General features: G+C 58.9%; 3 protein-coding genes across 15 annotated transcripts in view; 1 reads left to right on the plus strand and 2 right to left on the minus strand.

Annotated features, from left to right (window-relative positions):
• Nucleotides 1-4,316: 4,316 nt before the first annotated feature.
• On the plus strand, nt 4,317-9,719 carry CHRNE (cholinergic receptor nicotinic epsilon subunit). 3 transcript variants are annotated; one of them, XM_005906060.3, is made up of 12 exons: nt 4,729-4,852; nt 5,112-5,254; nt 5,373-5,417; nt 5,528-5,637; nt 5,780-5,935; nt 6,235-6,335; nt 6,714-6,914; nt 6,990-7,104; nt 8,377-8,491; nt 8,572-8,758; nt 8,843-8,949; nt 9,067-9,706. In XM_005906060.3, exons 1-12 carry the CDS (start codon nt 4,807-4,809, stop codon nt 9,214-9,216), a joined length of 1,476 nt encoding a protein of 491 aa, XP_005906122.1. In that variant the 5' UTR covers nt 4,729-4,806; the 3' UTR covers nt 9,217-9,706. The 3 variants fall into 3 exon arrangements, with proteins under 3 accessions (XP_070245426.1, XP_005906122.1, XP_070245427.1); XM_070389325.1 differs by lacking the exon at nt 4,729-4,852 and adding an exon at nt 4,317-4,506 and having other exon boundaries at nt 8,572-8,949; nt 9,067-9,719; XM_070389326.1 differs by having other exon boundaries at nt 8,572-8,949; nt 9,067-9,713.
• On the minus strand, nt 7,432-8,367 carry C19H17orf107 (chromosome 19 C17orf107 homolog). Its single transcript, XM_005906059.2, has 3 exons — nt 8,129-8,367; nt 7,817-8,017; nt 7,432-7,716 (listed from the first exon to the last, which is right to left on the minus strand). Exons 1-3 carry the CDS (start codon nt 8,330-8,332, stop codon nt 7,432-7,434), a joined length of 690 nt encoding a protein of 229 aa, XP_005906121.2. The 5' UTR covers nt 8,333-8,367.
• A 119-nt stretch (nt 9,720-9,838) lies between the features above and the next one.
• Nucleotides 9,839-18,788, minus strand: part of MINK1 (misshapen like kinase 1) — a 47,081-nt gene continuing 38,131 nt past the window's right edge. The window contains exons 13-34 of one of the 11 annotated variants that reach the window (XM_070389320.1): nt 17,782-17,898; nt 17,211-17,297; nt 16,790-17,002; nt 16,449-16,622; nt 15,892-16,092; nt 15,367-15,452; nt 15,102-15,212; nt 14,845-14,957; nt 14,604-14,692; nt 14,355-14,378; nt 14,091-14,254; nt 13,589-13,694; nt 13,364-13,501; nt 13,066-13,174; nt 12,557-12,724; nt 12,307-12,450; nt 11,999-12,133; nt 11,704-11,804; nt 11,472-11,621; nt 11,228-11,387; nt 11,002-11,141; nt 9,839-10,684 (exon numbers count right to left, since the gene is read on the minus strand). In XM_070389320.1, the coding sequence (XP_070245421.1) occupies nt 10,601-10,684; nt 11,002-11,141; nt 11,228-11,387; nt 11,472-11,621; nt 11,704-11,804; nt 11,999-12,133; nt 12,307-12,450; nt 12,557-12,724; nt 13,066-13,174; nt 13,364-13,501; nt 13,589-13,694; nt 14,091-14,254; nt 14,355-14,378; nt 14,604-14,692; nt 14,845-14,957; nt 15,102-15,212; nt 15,367-15,452; nt 15,892-16,092; nt 16,449-16,622; nt 16,790-17,002; nt 17,211-17,297; nt 17,782-17,898 (2,814 nt within the window). In that variant the 3' untranslated portion in view covers nt 9,839-10,600. Of the gene's footprint in view, nt 10,685-11,001; nt 11,142-11,227; nt 11,388-11,471; nt 11,622-11,703; nt 11,805-11,998; nt 12,134-12,306; nt 12,451-12,556; nt 12,725-13,065; nt 13,175-13,363; nt 13,502-13,588; nt 13,695-14,090; nt 14,255-14,354; nt 14,379-14,603; nt 14,693-14,844; nt 14,958-15,101; nt 15,213-15,366; nt 15,453-15,891; nt 16,153-16,448; nt 16,623-16,789; nt 17,003-17,210; nt 17,298-17,781; nt 17,899-18,788 lie in introns of all 11 variants that reach the window. The other 10 variants (XM_070389318.1, XM_070389317.1, XM_070389324.1 and 7 more) reach the window with 10 other exon arrangements.

An 18,788-nucleotide genomic window follows, 5' to 3' on the forward strand; every position in this document is an offset into this window, starting at 1 on the left:
CCTACTGGGGACCTCACTCGTGAATCTGACTCTTGCAATGCAAAGAAGCTAAGTGACACGGGACCCTACCCACACCTTCTGCTCGTCACCTGTAAAATCTCTTCCTCCTCCTTGGGGCTGTGGGTTATTCATCTCCCTAATCAGAGCATCTGGCCCTGTGCAGGGAAACTTGTAGGTGCCTATTAATGTTTGAATAAATAGCTGCATTTATCACAACAGTCCTTGGCCCAGCCTTCGCCCAGAGGCTGTGGAATGAGCAGCAGTGCAGATTTTAGACCCAGTACCCATATCAGCCATGTGCAAGGAGGTGAGCTGGGCCGATGAGATTCTTTCTGGGCGACTGAAGTCTAAAACGAGCAATGAAAAGCATTACCAGGAGGAGCTGAGGTTTCAAGGGTGTGTGGGGAAATGGAAAAGCTGTGTGGACCCTCAGTGTAAGGTTATGAAGGACCTTACAGGACAAGGAAGGAGACCCCACAATGGTGGATGTGAAATGGTTCTGTGGCCTGTGAAACGAACACAGGTGTCCATGATCAATAAAGCTGACTGTAAGCCTCAGGCGTCGTTGCCAATCTACTTGTGTGACTATAAAAGGGAGAAGAACCTTTGTTTTCTTCTACAAGTTAATCACCAAAGGGATGTTGCCTATAAGCTTAAGTTACACATAATGGCCCGTTTCTGGGACACTTGTCACCCAGGTAATGAACACTAAGCTAAAATACCTTTGTTTAGCTCACAAGGAAGCATCTTCCTGACCAGGCCCATCTGTGAAGGCAGGAAGAAGTTCCTCCAGGAGTCTGGCCAGAACCAGGACTTTACTCCCTCCTTTTAGTGTTAAAAGAAGCCTGAATTCTAACTCAAGGAAGATGGTTCATAAGGACACAAGTCCGCCATCTTCTCAGGCTGCTGGCTTTCTGAATAAAGCATTATTCCTTGCCCCAACAACTTGTCACTTGATTTATTGACCTATTATATGGCAAAGAAGTATGAGCAGCCAGTCTTGCTGCTCGTGGCCAGCCAGCTCTGGTTGGGGGATTTTGGGGGTAAGGACCTAGCAGCTGCCCAGACCACTCGTCCTGAGGATCTTCCCCTTAAAATTCCCTGAAGCTGCTCTGGCTGCCCCAGCTCTTAGCAGGTGGAGCAAGGAATCAACAGCTCATGCAGTAGGTAAGTCACTCCATGTACCAAATGGAGATTTTATTTCTTCTCCATCTGGGGCTTCTTTCCTTTAGAATAAGCCAATTTGTATTTGAGTGGAGTGTGTGTGTGTGTGTGTGTGTGTGTTCAGTCGCTCAGTCGTGTCTGACTCTGAGTGACCCCATGGACTGTAGAGCCCACCTTGTAGAGCCCACTGTAGGCTCCTCTTGTCCATGGAAATTTTCAGGCAAGAATACTGGAGTGGGTTGCCATTTCCTACTCCAGGGGATCTTCCCGACCCAGGGACTGAACCCTCGTCTCCTGCATCTCCTGCATTGGTAGGCGGATTCTTTACCACTAGCACCACCTGGGAAGCACATTTGAGTAGGGCACCATGTTGGAAAGAGGATGAGGACAGAGCTGATGGACTTTTACGCAATTTGTGTGAACTGGTTTGTTTATTTGGATGCTGGCATTTGCGTGTGCTGTTTGTCTTGTATTTATGTCTTTTTAAAAAATGGGGAATGGGGAGTTCCATGGTGATCTAGTGGTTAGGATTTGATCTTTTCACTGCTGTGGCCCAGTTCAGTCCCTTGTTGAGGAGCTGAGATCCTGAAAGCCATGTAGTGTGGCCAAAAAAAAAAAAAAAAAAAAGAAATATTTCAAGTATGCCTGCAGAAAGTCCTCAGAGGCGTATTTTGGGTAAGTGGTCTGATTACAGCTATGAAACCATGACTAAGAAGTTGAAAATGTGTGGCCCAGTACCTGCTGGGATCTCCACAAGGGGTTCATTATGCAGGGTTATCCTGGGACCCCGTGTACCATGTACTGCTGTCCTTGCTTTGTTAATTACATCACGTGTGGTCTCCCGTGTCATTGGTATCTGTTAAACCCCAAGACCAGACTTGAGGGTTTATTTAGGATTTTTGGTTTACCCTTTAGGTTTTTGGTTTCATATTGTTTTGGTAGCATTTCTCCAGTTATAGCCAAAACAGTTTTATGATATTTGAAACTCCTACTGATGTCGAATGGAGGAAAGGAATAGAAAAAGTCTGTTCTTGTCTAAAAGTGGGACATTCCCAGGGCGAAGAGAAAGATTCCACTTGGTTCCTAAAAATCAACAAAAGCCCTGCTCCAGAATTCAGTCTGGTTGGTTGATGCTAAGGCAAAAAAGCATCCTTTGTATTGTTAAAGGTGACCACCTGCTATATGGTTTTATAGCAGTTTTTGAATGGCTCCATAACTATTCTGTGAAGAAGCAAGGGAAAATGATGAAATCTTCCTATGTTGTGTGGCTCAGTGGTAAAGAATTTGCCTGCCAATGCAGGAAACTTGGGTTCAATCCCTGGGTCGGGAAGATCCCCTGGAGAAGGAAATGGCAACCCACTCCATTCCTCTTATATGCAAGCCCTTGTGCAAGCTCTTGTGCTACTGCATCAGGGTGGGTGGGAAAATGTCAGACAGTTGTTCAGTTACTAGGTCATGTCAGAAACCCAAGGGTGGGACTTCCCTGTGGTTCAGTGGCTAAGACTCTGTGCTCCCAATGCAGGGGCCTTAAGCTCAATCCCTGGTCAGGATGCTAGATCCCGTATGCTGCAACTAAGAGTTCAAATGCCCCAACTAAGACTCGGTGCAGCCAAATAAATATTTTTTAAAAAAGAAAGAAACCCAAGGGCAGGGTGAGGGAATGTTGCTCCAACCTTTGGTCCAGCTGGCTGTCCCAGCTGCTTCACTGTTATGCCACTATATACACCCCTTCCACCATCGCTTGCTCCTATTTGGCCCCAATTCTAATTCCTGACTCTGGGGCTCAGAAAGTGGTCAGACTGGCTCCTTTTCCTTATAGGGATCAACTGGAAAATCCTCTGTTAGTTCCTGAGGCACAGGGACCTGGTCTGGTATCAACAGCTAAGACTCAGCAGGGAACCCAATTTGGGCCAGATGCCACTCCCTGGCAGAGAAATTTGCCTTGCACGTTATCCCCCATTGACTGTGGGGAATTGTAATAAGGAAGAACCTTGTGTGTTCTATGATGTTAATCACGAAAGAAATGTTGCCTATAAGCTTAAATTATACATAATGGCCCATCTCTGGGAACTCTGTCTCTTAGGGGTTATGTCATATGCTTAGTAATGTCATTACTGAGCATTAAGCTAAAATACCTTGGTTTAGCTCACTGGAAACATCCTGACCAGGCCCACAGGTAAGTGGCTGCAGGAAGGAAGACATTAACACATACCTTATAGAGTGTGGCTGGAACCAGGACTTGGCCACCCGTCCCCTCAACCCAACTTAAATAGAAAAGGAACCTGACTTCTGATTCAGAGAAAATGGTTCCTTGAGACACTAGTCCACCATCTTCTCCATCTGCTGGCTTTCCAAATAAAGTTGCCTGACAACTTGTCTCTCGATTTATTGGCCTGTCATGTGGCAAGCAGCAGGAGCTTGGACTCAGTAACATGACCTTGGACCTGACCTGGAGTCCTCTTTGATACGTTCAGGACAATGGCAACTGCTTTGCTGTACTGGTGTGAGGAAGAACATGTAGTGTAAAGAGTGCTTCCTACCCCATAAGGAAACACACGGGAAATTTCTTAAAGCAGATTCCTGGCCCCTCCTCTGTGTCATCTTACTAAACTGGGATTCTTTGGGAATGGAGCCAAGGAAACTGCATTTTAAACAAGTATAGCCAGTGATTGATTAGGGTGGTCCAAGGAGACTGGTGGCTCAGATGGTAAAGTGTCTGTCTACAATGCAGGAGACCCAGGTTCGATCCCTGGGTCGGGAAGATCGCCTGGAGAAGGCAATGGCAATCCACTCCAGTACTATTGCCTGGAAAATCCCATGGACAGAGGAGCCTGGTGGGCTACAGTCCATGGGGTTGCAAAGAGCTGGACACGACTGAGCAACTTCACTTCACTTCACTTCAAGGAGATTTAGGAAAGACTGAAAGGTGGGTTTTGAATGAGGTGGGGCAGTCAGTAACTTTCAGATGTGGCCACAAGGTGGCAACAGAGAGATGGAAAACGAGGATCTCTGTAGGTGCCCACCCAGACAGAGCTGCAGGTGGGTAGACACTGGGACTGGCTCTGGGAGGAGATGGGCCCTGCACTGTGGCACCGTCTCTTTTGCCATGTGGAGTTTGTTATTGCAGGCTAATCCCCTGTGGCTGCCTGTCTCATTACCAGATCTTTATGGACACTCTGCTTTTGCCGAACTCTACTGGCAGAAACTGCATTTGTGTGACCTTGGCTGGGTTATGGGTGGTGCTGAGTGTAGCAGGCAAGGGATGTCACCTGCACAGGGCAGCTGACTCAGAGGATACCAGTGCAGTGTTGAAAGCAGGACCTTCCACACCCCCTCTGCCAGGTTTGTGGTTCCAGGTGTTTAAGGACCTGCCCACCAGCATCGGGCCTGCTCCAGTCATGAGAGGATCGGGGCTGGGGCTGGACAGCTGGCCGAAGCCCAGGCAGAGAAGGCTGGGATGGGGTGGGGGCAGGGAACTCAGGATGGGGCAGCTGCCTCTGGAAGCAGCCAAGATGTCCCTGGCTGCAGTAGGGGTAGTCAGAGCCCGGAACTAACACCCTCCTCCCCCTCACTCAGGCACCCTGGCCTGCCCCCGTCTGAGCCTGCCAAAGCTCAGAATAACCTGGGGGACCAGACAGCGGAATGGCAGGGGCTCTGCTCTGCGCCCTGCTCCTCTTGCAGCTCCTCGGTATGGGCCAGGGTCGGGGGAAGAGGTGGGACGCACACACACAGGACACTGACATAAAGGGACAGGACAGAGACCGACTGAGATGTAGACAGACATATTTGGTCCCCAGGCACAGTATCACTAGTTCGGGAGACAGACATGGGAAAATACACAGCCTCAGAGACATACAGAGAAGCAGAGACCTGTAGACCCGGAGGCAGAGCAGAGCGGCTCCCCAGACTCTCCCTGTCCTGACCCTGCTGCTTGGCCCCATCCCCAGGCAGAGGTGAGGGGAAGAATGAGGAGCTGCGCCTTTACCACTACCTCTTCGACACCTATGACCCAGGACGCCGGCCAGTGCAGGAGCCCGAGGACACTGTCACCATCTCCCTCAAAGTCACCCTGACCAACCTCATCTCCCTGGTAAGGTACCCGCACCGGCACCCGAGTGCCGTCTCGGAGCCTAAGATCCCACTTCTGGCCCCAAGCGCTCAACTCTCTCCTAAAGCTCTCCCCCATCATCTTCATCTCCCGCCCGCAGAACGAGAAAGAAGAGACCCTCACCACCAGCGTCTGGATTGGAATCGTGAGTCAAGGCTGGGGAACAGCGTGAGATCTGGTTTAGGGGACCCTTTTCTCCCAAAAGCCTCGCAGGCAGCGCGGCACACGTCCTTCCGTCCCCTCCCCCGCCCCTAGGACTGGCAAGATTACCGACTCAACTACAGCAAGGGCGACTTTGGGGGCGTAGAAACCCTGCGGGTCCCTTCAGAACTCGTATGGCTGCCAGAGATTGTGCTGGAAAACAAGTGAGGACCGGGCCAGACTGGAGCGAAGCCGAGGTCTGGGGAGGGGTGGAGGCTGGGCTGGACCTGGTTGGGGCAGGGGTGTTGCTTGGGGGGTGAGGGAGCCGCAGATTTGGGCCAACTCTCGGTTTCCTGGAGCCCACAGTATCGACGGCCAGTTCGGGGTGGCCTACGAGGCCAATGTGCTGGTCTCTGAGGGCGGCTACGTGAGCTGGTTGCCCCCGGCCATCTATCGCAGTACCTGCGCCGTGGAGGTCACCTACTTCCCTTTCGACTGGCAGAACTGCTCGCTCGTTTTCCGGTGGGAAGACTTACTTGTTCGCAGGCCCGGACAATTGAGGGATTAAGGGGTGGGGCCAGGTGCGCGGGGGCGGGGAGACCTCTAATCCGGGGCGGGGCCTTGTGCTGGAGGTGGGGCTAGGCATTCGAAGGCGATAGCGCGCTCTAGTGGATGAGAAGTAGGGGTGGAAACCCAGGCTTGGAGGCGGGGCTTGGTGATCGGGCGGAGCGTAATTCCCCTGCCAGAACCCGGCTTCCAGGGCGGGGCCTGAGGCCCGGGTCCCAGCCTCTGGGGTCGGGGTTGGGATCCTGGCTCCGCAGCTCCCAGACGTACAATGCCGAAGAGGTGGAGTTTGTCTTTGCGGTGGACGACGAGGGCAAGACCATCAGCAAGATCGATATCGATACTGAGGCCTATACTGGTTAGGCCCCCCTCCTGCTCCGAAAAACCCGCTTCTAGACAGATCCCGAGAGGGGACTTGCACAGTGGGGTTGCCCTGGGCCCTCGATGCTGGGACTGACTGACAGCCGTGCTTTAACTTGAACCTTCCCTGAAATCATTCTTGATTGTCGGCCTAGTACTCCTTCCTCCCTTGTGGTGGTTCCGTAAGCTCCCTGGGAACGCCCCTTTCTGACCCAATTACCAGCCCACCTGCCCTGGCCCAGATGGCTTTCATCCTCTCCTCGCCTGGAATTGCAGGCCCCCCCACCCCCCCACACACTGTCAGATGTGGGGACGGAGAGCAGAGCAGGGCGCCACATTCCCCGAGAGCTGGCTGACCGCGCCTCCCGTCCTGCAGAGAACGGCGAGTGGGCCATCGACTTCTGTCCCGGGGTGATCCGCCGCCACGACGGTGACTCTGCGGGTGGCCCAGGGGAAACTGACGTCATCTACTCGCTCATTATTCGCCGGAAGCCACTATTCTACGTTATTAACATCATCGTGCCCTGCGTGCTCATCTCGGGCCTGGTGCTGCTCGCCTACTTCCTGCCCGCGCAGGGTATGGAGTCGCCCAGACCCCAAACCCGAGGCCCCTCCTGGGGCGGGGCCTGTCCTCACCAGGCACTCCCTCCAGCCGGCGGCCAGAAATGCACCGTTTCCATCAACGTCCTGCTCGCCCAGACCGTCTTCTTGTTCCTGATTGCCCAGAAAACCCCAGAGACATCTCTGAGCGTGCCGCTGTTGGGCAGGTGAGGGACGGAGAGGATCCCGGCGGTGACTGCGCGGGGCGTGGCTAGCGTGAAGGGCGGGGCCAGACGAGCACGGGGCGGGGCCGGGGGGGTCTCAGTGGAGAGGGCAGGGCCAATACTTAAGGACTCCCGAGTAGCCTTAACTGTACGGTCCCCACCTGGGCTTTATTTGGACGTGGGGCGGGGCTGGGATCGTGGTGGGTTCTTCGGTCCTCCGTCCTCTGCAGTGCTGCTGGACGCCAACTTGAAGCCTCCGGAGTATCTCTGCTGGGAGTGGGCCGGCTCAGCGCCACCCAGCCGGGACGCCTCTAGCCCCCAACTCTCCCCTCATCTTGAACTCACCGGTTCCCCAGGGGTTCCGAGGTCCAGATGGCGTTGCCACTGTTGCAGGAATGAGGCTGACCCCTGCAGACCTCGTCCACACAGGCATAGCCAGGCCCCCTGGAGCAGGAGCCGGGCGCTCGCGCCTGCTGCAGCCCCCACTTGCAGAGCCCCCTGCCCCGCGGCCTGGGCTACCCGGGCCAGGGCTCCACCCGGATCCCCAGCGTCTGGGCCCGGACCCGGGCCGCCGTCTAGTAGCCGTAGCTCCTGCTGCACCCACAGGGCTGAGATCTGTCGTGGGGATACAGAAGTTGGTGGGGATGCAGAGGTCTCTGCTCCTCGATCCCCTTTCCCGACTCCCTCCTCTGCGCCCCGCTCCCCGGCGCCCCACCTCTAACAAGGTGGCCCCGAAGTTCACTACGCTGGCCGCGGCTTCTCTTAGCACTAGCCCCAGGGTGGGCTTCCGGGCAGGCGGGTTCTCCGGCTCTCGAGGCTCCAGGGACTTCAGTTCTCTGAACCTCTGCTCCAGATATTCATGGGCTGCGGCCGCAACGAGCTCCAGGGAAGACAGAAGAGGGGGCTGGAGGGCCACCTGGAAAGGCACAGGGGCAGCGGGGTCATCGGGACATAGGGCAGAGGTCACCGGGCGGGGGGCGGGGGGCGCTGGAAACCTTCCCAGAGCGTCTCGAGGGTGTAGGCGCACCTCCGTGGAGCTGTGGAAGTGGTAGACCCACAGCAGGGTTTCCAGGGAACTGGGGGTCCCCTTCATGGTTGCCACTGGCCGTGCGAGGGCGGGGAGAAAGATCGGGCCGGGGGGCGGACCGTCTGGCCCTGCCAGGAGCAGCTCCACGCCTGCGGAGAGGTGCGTTTGTGAGGTCAGAGGACCTGTGGCCGCTCTGTGGCTCATGGGCAGCAGGGAGGCTGTGACATCACGAACTCTGGGCTCCTCAGGTACCTCATTTTCGTCATGGTGGTCGCCACACTCATTGTCATGAATTGCGTCATCGTGCTCAACGTGTCATTGCGGACGCCCACCACTCACGCCATGTCCCCGCGACTGCGCCACGTAAGCATCGGGTGGGTGGGCTTCGGGAAGGAGGTGGGGCTTCAAGCTAACCTCGCCCCGCCCCGCCCCGCCCACCCCAGGTGTTGCTGGAGCTGCTACCCCAGCTCCTGGGCTCCGGCGCGCCCCCCGAGATTCCCCGAGCTGCCTCGCCCCCAAGGAGGGCGTCGTCCCTGGGCCTCCTGCTCCGCGCGGAGGAGCTGATACTGAAAAAGCCGCGGAGCGAACTGGTATTTGAGCAGCAGAGGCACCGGCACGGAACCTGGACGGGTGAGCGGACTGACCCGAGTGGGCCAAGGGGGGCGCCTTCAAGGGCTAGGTTCTTGATCACCCACCCCGGGTCGCCCCCACCAGCTACCCTCTGCCAGAACCTGGGCGCTGCCGCCCCCGAGATCCGCTGCTGTGTGGATGCCGTGAACTTCGTGGCTTCAAGCACTCGGGACCAGGAAGCCACTGGCGAGGTGGGGCGGGAGCACCAAGGTGGGGTGAGGCGCTGGGGGCCCTCCGCCATCCCTGACTCTTGCGCATCTGGCTCCTACAGCTTTTAGGGACTCAATTTGTGCCCACCCTTTCCCCAGGAGGTGTCCGACTGGGTGCGCATGGGGAAGGCCCTTGACAGCATCTGCTTCTGGGCTGCTCTGGTGCTCTTCCTCGTGGGCTCCAGCCTCATCTTCCTCGGAGCCTACTTCAACCGAGTGCCTCAGCTGCCCTACCCGCCATGTATGTAGACCTGAGGCCACAGCCACACCAAGAATTCCCACCCGTCTCCAGGAGGATATTTGAAAAACACCTTGCTACCACTGCTTTATTACTGTCCTTTCCCACTGCCAATGATAAATCTGTATTCAACTTCACAAGGAGTCACGTGTGCGCACATGTGTGGGTCCGAACACCTGGCTGGCATCAGAAAGAGCTGCAGATGGTGCAGGCAGGCTCCCACATGTCAACCCTCCAGAAAGCAAGAAACACTCTCACTTCAGTCTTCCTGACCTCCCAGTATTTCTTGGGCCCCAGTCCCATGTGATCCTCTCAGAAGCCAAACAGGAGAGACCCATTTCCAACACTTGCACATTGAGAGGCTGAAGCCAGGCACCTCTGTGGCCTGGCCAGGCTGGAGTGGGTAGGAACCAAATGGTCTCAGCTCAAGGTCCACAGGTTTAAGGCTGAGGAGGCCTGGGCCTTCCCTTAGTTGTTTCTTGTAGGTTCTCTTAGCCCAGCACTGCCCATCCACCCCCTCTCCACTAAGATTCAGGGATTGCAGATTCCCACCCCCTTCATCCCAGCCATGCTGGTGGGCCCTGGCTAGAACCCGGGGTGATGAGAGAAAACAGAGTAACCTAGGGCCTGAAGTGGTGGGAGCTGGTTGAATTGTCTTTATTAACAAACGAGATCTCCAAGGCCACTACATTGAGGAGGGGTGGGGGCAGGGAGGGGGCGGGCTACTTGCTGCTCACACTATATACAGATGCAAGCAAGGGGGGGAGAGGGTGAGAGCTCCCTGCTCCCCCCTCCACCGGGGAAGGGCAGAGGCTAGAAGAGATGGGGGTTGGAAAGGGGTAAATGTTTTGGCTGGCGGGGTCCCCCCTCCATTCCCTGGGGTTTGGGGGGAGGGTAATCATTAAAGTGCTTTCAGAAAATGAGGAAATGGTCCCTGCCCCTGGAGTGGCTGGTGACCCCCCTAAAACCTAGGGCCCAGTGACCCCCCCCAGGGTCTGGTACATTCAAGGGGGGAGCCGGCTCCCCTGACGTGCAAATGATGGGGCCCAGGGCCCTGCCAAGTCAGCAGCAGTGGGGTATGGGGTCCAAGCCCCAAGCACTCTCCTTGTAAGTGGAGAAAGGGGGGTGGGGCTAGGCCCCTCAGTTCCTGGTAAGGGGAAGCTGTGCCTCTCCCTGGAAGTTGGGACAGGCACAGTTCTGGGGAGAGAACATGTTGGGGAAAAGGATGGTCACGTGATCACAAAAGCATCAGGGGTCAGAGGTCACGTTCCCAGCAGGCTCCAGTGAATCAAACCAGTAAAAGCAAAAGCCCAGGGAGGGAAGAGAAGGGCGGCCGGGGAGTCTGGCTGTGGGGGGTGAGCTGGTCCACAGAGGCCAGCCCAGCCCAGGGCCCCGTCACCAGTTCATGATGCAGTTACGGTTCAAGGTCATGAAGTAAACTTGGCTGCTGCCCCCGGAGCGGACCGAGGCGAAAAATACCTGGGTAGGGAGGAGAAGAAGTCACCAGGGTGTGTGGGGCAGCCAAGGTGGAGGTGCTTCAGTTAACTGGGAGGAAGGAGAAACTGCAGGATTTAGTCCCGCAGAGTGCCCCCATTCCCCTCCAAAAGGCAGGAACATGCAGCATGAAGGGGCCCAGACTTCTTAGACACTGAAGGTGGGGGAAAGGCAGGCTGCCTCTCAGAAAGACCTATCACCACCCCGCCCCCAGCTCTGCCCAGGGGCCCAGGAAGGGGTGGGAGTAGGGGTGGGGATGGGGCCCACGCTGTGCAGGAGCCTGGGCGGCTTATTACTCCTACCTTGTCGTTCCGCTCACACAGGAACTTGAGCCTCTGGGCTCGTTTGTGCATGAAGACCCCATCCAGGTGGCCCGTCTCCACGGAGCGGATCTCAATGGCTTTCTCTCCCCAGCCCATGATCTGGTTGGAGCAGATGTAGGCTTGGGGGGAAGCGGAGAGGGGTGGTAAGTGGGCTACAGCCCGGCTGGCTCGGGGACACAGGCCAGGGGGCGGGCCCCTCACTCACCCACAGAGGTGGGCATCTCTCCCCACTGCAGCACCACGTCCTTGATGATCCGGCCGTACGTGTTGACGTAGACACCCTCATCCTCATAGCACAGCAGCATCTCCATGCCGTCCGTGTTGGGGAGGAAGATGATGGCGTGGGGTGTGATCTGGCTCTGGATCTGGGGAGGAGAAAGTGGGTGGGAGGCCCCAGGGCTGGGCCCAGGCCGGGGACCCCACTCCGCCCGCAGCCCTGCCAAGCTTACATGTACAGGGATGTAGATGTCGTAGCTGTTCCCCGAGTCCACATCCACAGCGTGGAAGCCGGCGCTGGAGCCATAGATGACCTTGAGCCGCTGGCCCTCCTCTACGGTCAGGTCCACCAGCAGAGGGCGGTGCGGGAGGTCAGCAAAGGACTGTGGGGGGAGAAAGGGCTCAGGGGCTGTGGGCAGAGGAGCCAGACCTTGGACCAGTGATGGAGGTTGAGGCTCGGGTTACCTTGAAAGCCATGAATTTGTGGTAAGGCTTGGGGGCCCAGGCATACACCTCCACAGAGTTCTTCAGGGCGATGACTAGGAACTTGATGCGTTCGTATTTCACTAGGGACAGGAAAAGGGGGGATGCAGGCTCTTCCCTGCTTGGGCTGCAGCCCCTCCCCTGGGTCTGTCTACATCCCCAACTGCAGGCCCCCCCACCATCTCTGGCCTTCAAGGCTTTCTCAGCCCAGGACCCCGTCTCTTTATCTCTTCTCATAAACAAATGTGCCCGGGCCGCTGTGTTGTGACCTCCTCACCCACGCGGTAGTGCCCGCAGCCCTCCATGTCCCCCACAGTGGTCCAGCCTTGCTTCTTCTCCACTTCCGGGTCATTGTGCAGAATCTTGTTCCGGAGCCAGGACAGGTAATACACCCGCAGTTTGTTCCTTTTCCCTGAGGGACAGAGAACCCTCACTGAAGGCCCAGCTTCCACCTCCCCACCATCCTGCGTGGACCTCGAGGGGTGAGAAAGTGGGGCCCCCATCTTCCAGTTCTGTCCTGGGGAACAGGACTGAGCCCTCCCCCCAGGCACTGAGCCCTCCTCCTGGCCACCGCCTCCCCCCAACCTGAGATGGTGATGAGCAAGTTGAGTCCCTCCAGCACGTCCATTTGCTGGAAGCGCCGCCGGCCGATGAGTCCATACACCTTGCCCTGCCCGCTGCGGTCCAGCAACATCAGCCCATTCTCCGTGCCCACCAGCAGGTTGACCCCTGCAAGAGGAGCCCTTGGGCAGATGAGAGGCAGAGCCAGGCCCTCGCCTGACCGGGAGCACGGGGGCACACCAGGCCCCTCTTTTCCTTCCCCACCCTGGCTTACCCCAAAGGGCCGCACAGAGGATCTCAGAATTGAACCGCTTCTTGTACTTCCGAATCTCGGGGGTTTCGCTGTGGGCCCGGGTGTTGGTGGGGTTCACGTTGACTACAGAGCCTTTCCTCACGTCGTACTGTAGCTGATCGAGCCGGCTGCCCTCTCCACCCACCAGAGCTGCAGGAGGAGGAGAGGAGAAGGGAGTGGGCTGAGTCCTGTCACTCTGTCTCACTATATCCCATGCTCCAGGATACTCCGAACCAAAGGGAAAGACTAGGGAATGGACCAGGTGCCTGGAGGAGTCTACACAGGGCCAGAAGGCCTGGCAAAGCCCTCGCTCCCTCATGCAGGTCCCTGGGTCACCTCTGAGCATTCTGCCCCGCCTTGGGTCAAGGCGGCCCCAGAAGCCCTTACTGCCTTCGTGCCAGGGCAGGTGCAGGCCACAGGGAAGGCTGTGACCACTCAGTGAAACCTGTCATCAGAGGCCACCCGACCCCTCCCCAGGCCTCCTGTCTCACCTGTAATGGGAATGGTGTCCCCACTGCCTCCGGGCTGGTAGATCCCCAGGTCCACAAACATCGTGAATGAGCTCTTGCCAGGGGCTTTTACCAGCCCACGAGACTGGTACTGTGGGGTGGGGGTGGCAGTGAGGCAAATATGCCAGACCCCAGCCCGGGCCCACCCCTCGTGTTGCACCCTGGCCAACCAGCTCCCCAGGGCTCCCCCTTGCCAACCACAGTGCCCCAGCGCCCCGGCATCTCCTGTCCATGGCCAGTGATCTCTTCTCGCCCCGTAGAGCCACCACCACCCACTTACGTCACTGCCTCCATCCTTCAAGGGGGGGCTTTGACCTTTGCTGCTCTCAGTGGGCGAGTGGCTGGGCTGGACCACGTCTGGCAGGTTTGTGTAGCCGTTGCTGTCGGCATGCAACAGGCTGCGCTCCTCCTCGGGGGTCTAAAGGAACAAACGGAAGGGGGCCAGTGCTGGGGCTGAGGAGGAGCAGGGCAGGCTGGGGCAGAATGGGGGGGGAGGGGCACTTACTCGCTGGACCACCATGGTGCCACCCCCGTAGGGGGTCTGGGGCCCGGCTATCTCTTCCACGTCGTGGACCACCATGGTGCTGACGCTGTCTGTGTCTCCATCGCTGCTATGGAGAGAGGAAGGTCAGGAGGCCCTCTGGGCCCTGCCTGCCACCCAAGTGCCACCTGAGTGCCACAGGGAGCAGATGAGAGCCAGGGCACAGGCACCTGCAGTGTCTGCTGGCACCCAGCAGCTCCCGCCCCACACTGGGGGGCGCTGGCTGTCCTGAAGGGGCGCTCATCTCACAGGACAGTGAAGGACAGCGGGGGACACCAGCCCCCAGGCCTGAATACCGTGCTCTACGGAAGGGTAGGAAGAATGGGCCGGCAATGACAGCTGAGGCCCCATTCGGGGGGAAAAGGGAACTGCTTTCCCTCAAACTTGACCCAACACCCCCTCCCCTAACACCTGTTTTTCAGGCGCCTCTGGCAGGAACATGCCCCTGCCCGGGGCGCCCCCATACCGGGCCCCAGGGGCGTCCCTGCTCCCCTCTGACGGCTCGCCGTTGCTCTCCTCCTCCTCGTCCTCGCTGCTCTCCACCTCCTCGCTGGACGATGAGTAGTCCATCGCCTTCTTGGGAGGCCGGGGGGCCTCGTCCAGGGTCCGCTCTTTCAGCAAGACGAAATCCTGCGGAGGAGGAGCTGCGTGAGGCGGGGACGCAGGGGTGCCATGGAGGCCTGAGAAAGGCAGGGAACAGGAGGGGCTGCCCGCAGCCCTGCTCACTAACCTCGCCAATGGCTCGCTTATAGCTCTGGGAAGGGCCGCAGGGGAAGAAGGGCAGCCAAGAGGAGGCAGGAGAGAGGTTAAGAAAGGTTAGTAACTGGGAAGTGCCACCCTGTTAGCCCACAGACCCTCCAGCCTCAGACTAATGATGGCCCTGCCCCTGGCGCCCAGCTCTATGGGGCTCCAGAGGCTCCACAGTGGCCCCCAGGTCACAAACCATGAGAAGATGGGAGGGGGCCATGTGATGACTTACTGCGGGCCGGCCTGGCCGCGAGCGGTGGTCATCAGGCTTGGTTTTGTTTCCGGGGGAGAGCACAGGGGAGTTGTCCAGTTTGGAGGAGGCTAGATGTGGCAGGGTGGGGGAGAAAGGAGGTCACTGACACCGGCCCAGGGGCTGGCCTCAAGTCCAGCCTGGTGCCCATGCTGCCCAGTCCAGAGCTGCCAAAGTGGGGGTCCACCCTGGGGAGACTGCGCCCGGGGCTGGGCTCACGTACCTCCCACCCGGTTCCGCTCCAGCGAGCCGGCTTGTGGGAGGTGCCCATGAGAGGCCGGGAGGACGCTGTCTGAGCGCTCCCAGCCGGGGTCGCTCCTCCTGAGGTCGGGGTTACTGTGGGAGGGGTGGAGGTAGGGTCAGGGTGATGGGGTGTCCGCGCCCCGGGAGGCTGAGCTGCACCGCAGAGGGAGCCATCACCAGGGGGGTACAGGTGGCAGAAGTGAAGGTGGGAGGGAGCAGGGGGGACAGCTCCATTACCTACAGGCGTTGGGCGGGCCGGGGGGCGGAGCGGGGGGCCCTGGAGGCTTGGGGCTGCCCCGCTCTGCCCGCCTTTGCAGATAGATTTGCCAGGCGGAGTTGCTGCGAGGTCTGTGGAGGGAGCACAGGGTGCCGGGGCGGGGCGGGGCGGGGGCTGAGGTGACTGGGGCGGGGCTCGCCCACCCCTAAGTGGGCAACCTGGCACACTGCCCTCTGCCGCCCGCCCCGAGCCCTAGGCTGCCGCCCGCCCCCAGCCAGGCATTACCTAGCACGGACCGCCTGCGCTGGCCGGGACCCTCCGGCCCCACTGGTGTTAAGGGCAGTGGCGATTGATGAGGTCCTCTGAGGCACCTGAGGAGGGAAGGAAGGGGTCAGGGCTCCATGATGGCATGGCAGACACCAGGCCCCACTTTGAGACCCTGGAAGGGGCGCCCCCCCACCTTGATGGAGAAGCAGACTTAGGTTGGGGAAGCTGATGACCTTTGTCCAAGTTTCACGAGGGGGGTAGACAGCAGAGCTGGGATCTGGCCAGCAAGTCTGCCCCTGGTGCTCCCTGAACCCCGGGGGCCTCTTCTGCTCCCACACGCACCATGGAATCACCTGGACACACTCGCATGCCGGCCCGCCCCCCAGACATCAGGGTGACCCCTGCGGGATGGGCCAGGCCGGACTCCTCACCCTTCTATTCCCTCCAGACCCCCAAGCTCACGTCCACCTCGCCCGCTGACCACTCCCACTCTATCCCCCCCCATTCCTCTGCCCTCTTCCGGCTCTGCGAGGCTGCCCTTACCTTTGGAGGGGCCTCATTATCAGGCCGGACCCAGGCTGGGGGATTCGGGCTGGGGCCAGGCCCTTCGGAAGTGGGGTCTGAGTTCTGCCGGATGACGGCTCCTCGGGCACTCGGCGTGGCGGTGGGTGCGGGCACAGCGGGGTCGGGGTCATGGGAGGCGGGGAAGGCAGCCAGGTTTCGGGTGGGTTGGTCCTGCAGGGACTGGGAGCGGGGTACAGGCGCTGCATATGGCTTCAGTGGGACCCGGTGTGCCACCAGGCTCTGCGGGGAGAGACCAGGGAGGGTGGGCTGCCTGCTCTGTGGCACGCCCCCACCTGGGAGCTGGGGCCTGGGCAGGGAAGAAGGGGCAGGTCAAGCCTCTGAGTTCCAACTATCCATCGAAAGGGGCTCCTGGAGCCCAAGAACAGGTAAGACAGAGAGACAGATGCGTGCCTGTCTCTGCCCGCATGTCCTGAGGTCTGTGGCCCCTGGCTCTGGGCATGTGCGTGTGTGTGTACACGTGAGGCGCCCCCCACCCCCATATCTGTGTGTGAAGACAGGAACAGGGAGAGACTCACCTTGTGCGGTCCCTCCTGGGGCTCCACCGGCCTCTGCATAGGAGGAGTTTGGGAAAGGGGTCCTGGGGGCCCAGGGGAGGCCTGGGGGATGGGGGGCTCAGGCCCTGTGCTGCCTGGCTTGCTCTTGGCCAAGGGAGAGTTCTGCTGTTTGTTCATCCTTGTTCTCTCTTCCACCTGTGATGCGACAGGACGCCAAGCAGGACGGCTTTTGTCCTGTTCTCCAAGTCACGTCCCAACCTCTCCAGCACCACCCAGATGCACTGCCTGCCCTTTCCCCTCCCCGGGGCCTCCCGTGTGCAATGACCGACGGAGTCTCAGGCAGCACAGGAGGTGCTGAGTACCTCTCGGGCCCAGGCTGGCTTGTCGGCAGGGTTGACGCCCCGACCGTAGTGATACAGGGGCTTCCGGTCCCCGGGCAGGATCTGCTGCTGTTTCTGAAGCTGCTGCTGTTGCTGCTGCTGCTGCAGGGACTTGAGGTAGGCGTGCTCCTGCTGCAGCTGCCTCTGCAGGCGCTCGGACTGCCGTTGCTCCTCCAGCTGCTTCCGCTTGTATTCCTGGGCCCAAGGGTAGGGAGAGAGGGCTCAGCAGGGTGGGCCCTGGAAGCCAGAGCAGGCACGCCCTTGCTCTCCTCCAACTGCCTAGAGAGGAGAGGTCTCTTCCCTTGATGCCCGGGTGACCCCTTCCCCTGAAGTGCTCCCGTCCCACTGCGGCGGAGATGCTCTGAATGCGCGTCTTCCCGGGGGAAGCTGGGGACCCCGTTACCAGCAGCAGGGCCTGTTCCTGGAGCAGCTGTTGCTGAAGGATCTCGAGCTGTCGCTGCTCCTCCTCTAGCCTGTGACGGATATACTCCTGGGGGGCGGGGTGGGGGGCACAGGGCAGGGAGAGAGGGAGAGGCAGGGGGGTGGGGGGCGGCAGCGGCGGCGAAGGAGTTGGAGGATGGGGTCAGTGGGGTGAGGATGAGGAGGAGGCCGGGGTGGGGAGTGGGGGAGAGTAAGAGAGAGTCCGGGGTGGGATGAGCCCCACAGAGGCAGGGAATGAGGGGGACACCGGGGCAGAGGCCCCATGAGGGACGGTGCAGGAGGCAGGAGTCAGGGCGGGGGGCAAAGAGATGGGGAATGAAGGCACAGAGACAGGAGGAGGGCAGGGAGCCGGGGTAGGGGGTTGAAGGGTGGGAGAAAACAGAGAGAGAGAGTGAAGCTGGAAAAGATAGGAGGAATTCCGGGGGAGGGAGAGAAGGGGAAGGGGCCTGGGGAGCAGGGCAGGCAGGCAGCAGGAGCAGGAGGGGAGGCCAGGGCGGGAAGGGGTGAGTCCGGTGTGCACTGGGGCGCTGTACCTGCTCGCGCTCGGCCTGCCGCCGCTCCTCCTCCCGCCGCAGGGCCTGCATGTCCTCCAGCCGCCGCTGCTGCTCCTTCTCCTGCAGCTTCCGCTGCTCCCGCTCCCGTCGCTGTTGCTGCAGGTGAGGGGACAGGCAGCCTGAAGGCCCGCACCAGACACAGGGCAGCACTGCACGCGGAAGCAGGGGCCCACCTCAGCCCGCTTCTGTCCCTCCTGGGCTAGGCTCCATCTCACTGGGGATGGCGGTGAGAGTGGGTGGCTTCAACTTGATTCTACAAACCTACCTACCCTCACACGAGAGCCCACAGCGGCCTGGCTCGGGAGGAGCTGCTGTCTAAATGGCTGCGGGCTTGGGATGGGAGCTGCCAAGAGGAGGAGGCCTACTTGGATAAAACCGTCCCCTATCCATTCAGTCACCAAACAGACAAAACCCAGAGTCCACAACAGTGTCCCCCATATCCCAGCAAATGAACCTGGACCCTAAAGGCCAAAGGGAGTGGGCTGCAGTGGCAGCCTTCAGCCACAAGAGGGCACCAGGTGCCCATGCACAGAAAAGTGACTTAGCAAGGGACCCTGGGCACCATCAGTAGCCCAGGTCACATTCACTTAACTTTCACAATCTTTCTGCCAAAAAATAAATAAATAAAGGAAGGAAAGAAGGAAAGAGCACAAGCCCTAAAGATACATCAGGCCTTCTCCAGGAAACACCTTGGTAGACACAGATTTTGGTTACTCTGCTACCTGAAAGCCATATTCATTAAGAATAGTTTGTACTAGGCTCTCATGAGCAGCCTTTCTTGAAAATTATTTTCGTTCAATGAAGACAGGGGCCCACTTTGGGGAGCAGTACACAGGCAGTGTGGAGGCTTCCGCCTATCTCCTGCTGCTTGAAAGTGAAAGTCACTCAGTTGTGTTCGACTCTTTGTGACCCTGTGGACTAAACAGTCCATGGAATTTTCCAGGCCAGAATAGTGGAGTGGGTAGCCTATCCCTTCTCCAGGGGAT

This window comes from Bos mutus, chromosome 19, assembly GCF_027580195.1.
Source record: "Bos mutus isolate GX-2022 chromosome 19, NWIPB_WYAK_1.1, whole genome shotgun sequence".
Taxonomy (NCBI): Eukaryota; Metazoa; Chordata; class Mammalia; order Artiodactyla; family Bovidae; genus Bos; species Bos mutus.

What these genes read in the sequence shown, in the direction of transcription:
- CHRNE (XM_070389325.1), top strand. Translation starts at nt 4,332, where the DNA reads ATGGACACTCTGCTTTTGCCGAACTCTACTGGCAGAAACTGCATTTGT. An exon ending in CCAGCGTCTGGATTGGAATC is followed by an intron (nt 5,418 to 5,527) that starts GTGAGTCAAGGC and finishes CCCCGCCCCTAG; the next exon opens with GACTGGCAAGATTACCGACT. An exon ending in ACCAGGAAGCCACTGGCGAG is followed by an intron (nt 8,950 to 9,066) that starts GTGGGGCGGGAG and finishes CCCTTTCCCCAG; the next exon opens with GAGGTGTCCGACTGGGTGCG.
- C19H17orf107 (XM_005906059.2), bottom strand. Translation starts at nt 8,332, where the DNA reads ATGAGCCACAGAGCGGCCACAGGTCCTCTGACCTCACAAACGCACCTC. An exon ending in ACTTCCACAGCTCCACGGAG is followed by an intron (nt 8,018 to 8,128) that starts GTGCGCCTACAC and finishes GTGCCTTTCCAG; the next exon opens with GTGGCCCTCCAGCCCCCTCT. An exon ending in TCGGGGCCACCTTGTTAGAG is followed by an intron (nt 7,717 to 7,816) that starts GTGGGGCGCCGG and finishes TCCCCACGACAG; the next exon opens with ATCTCAGCCCTGTGGGTGCA.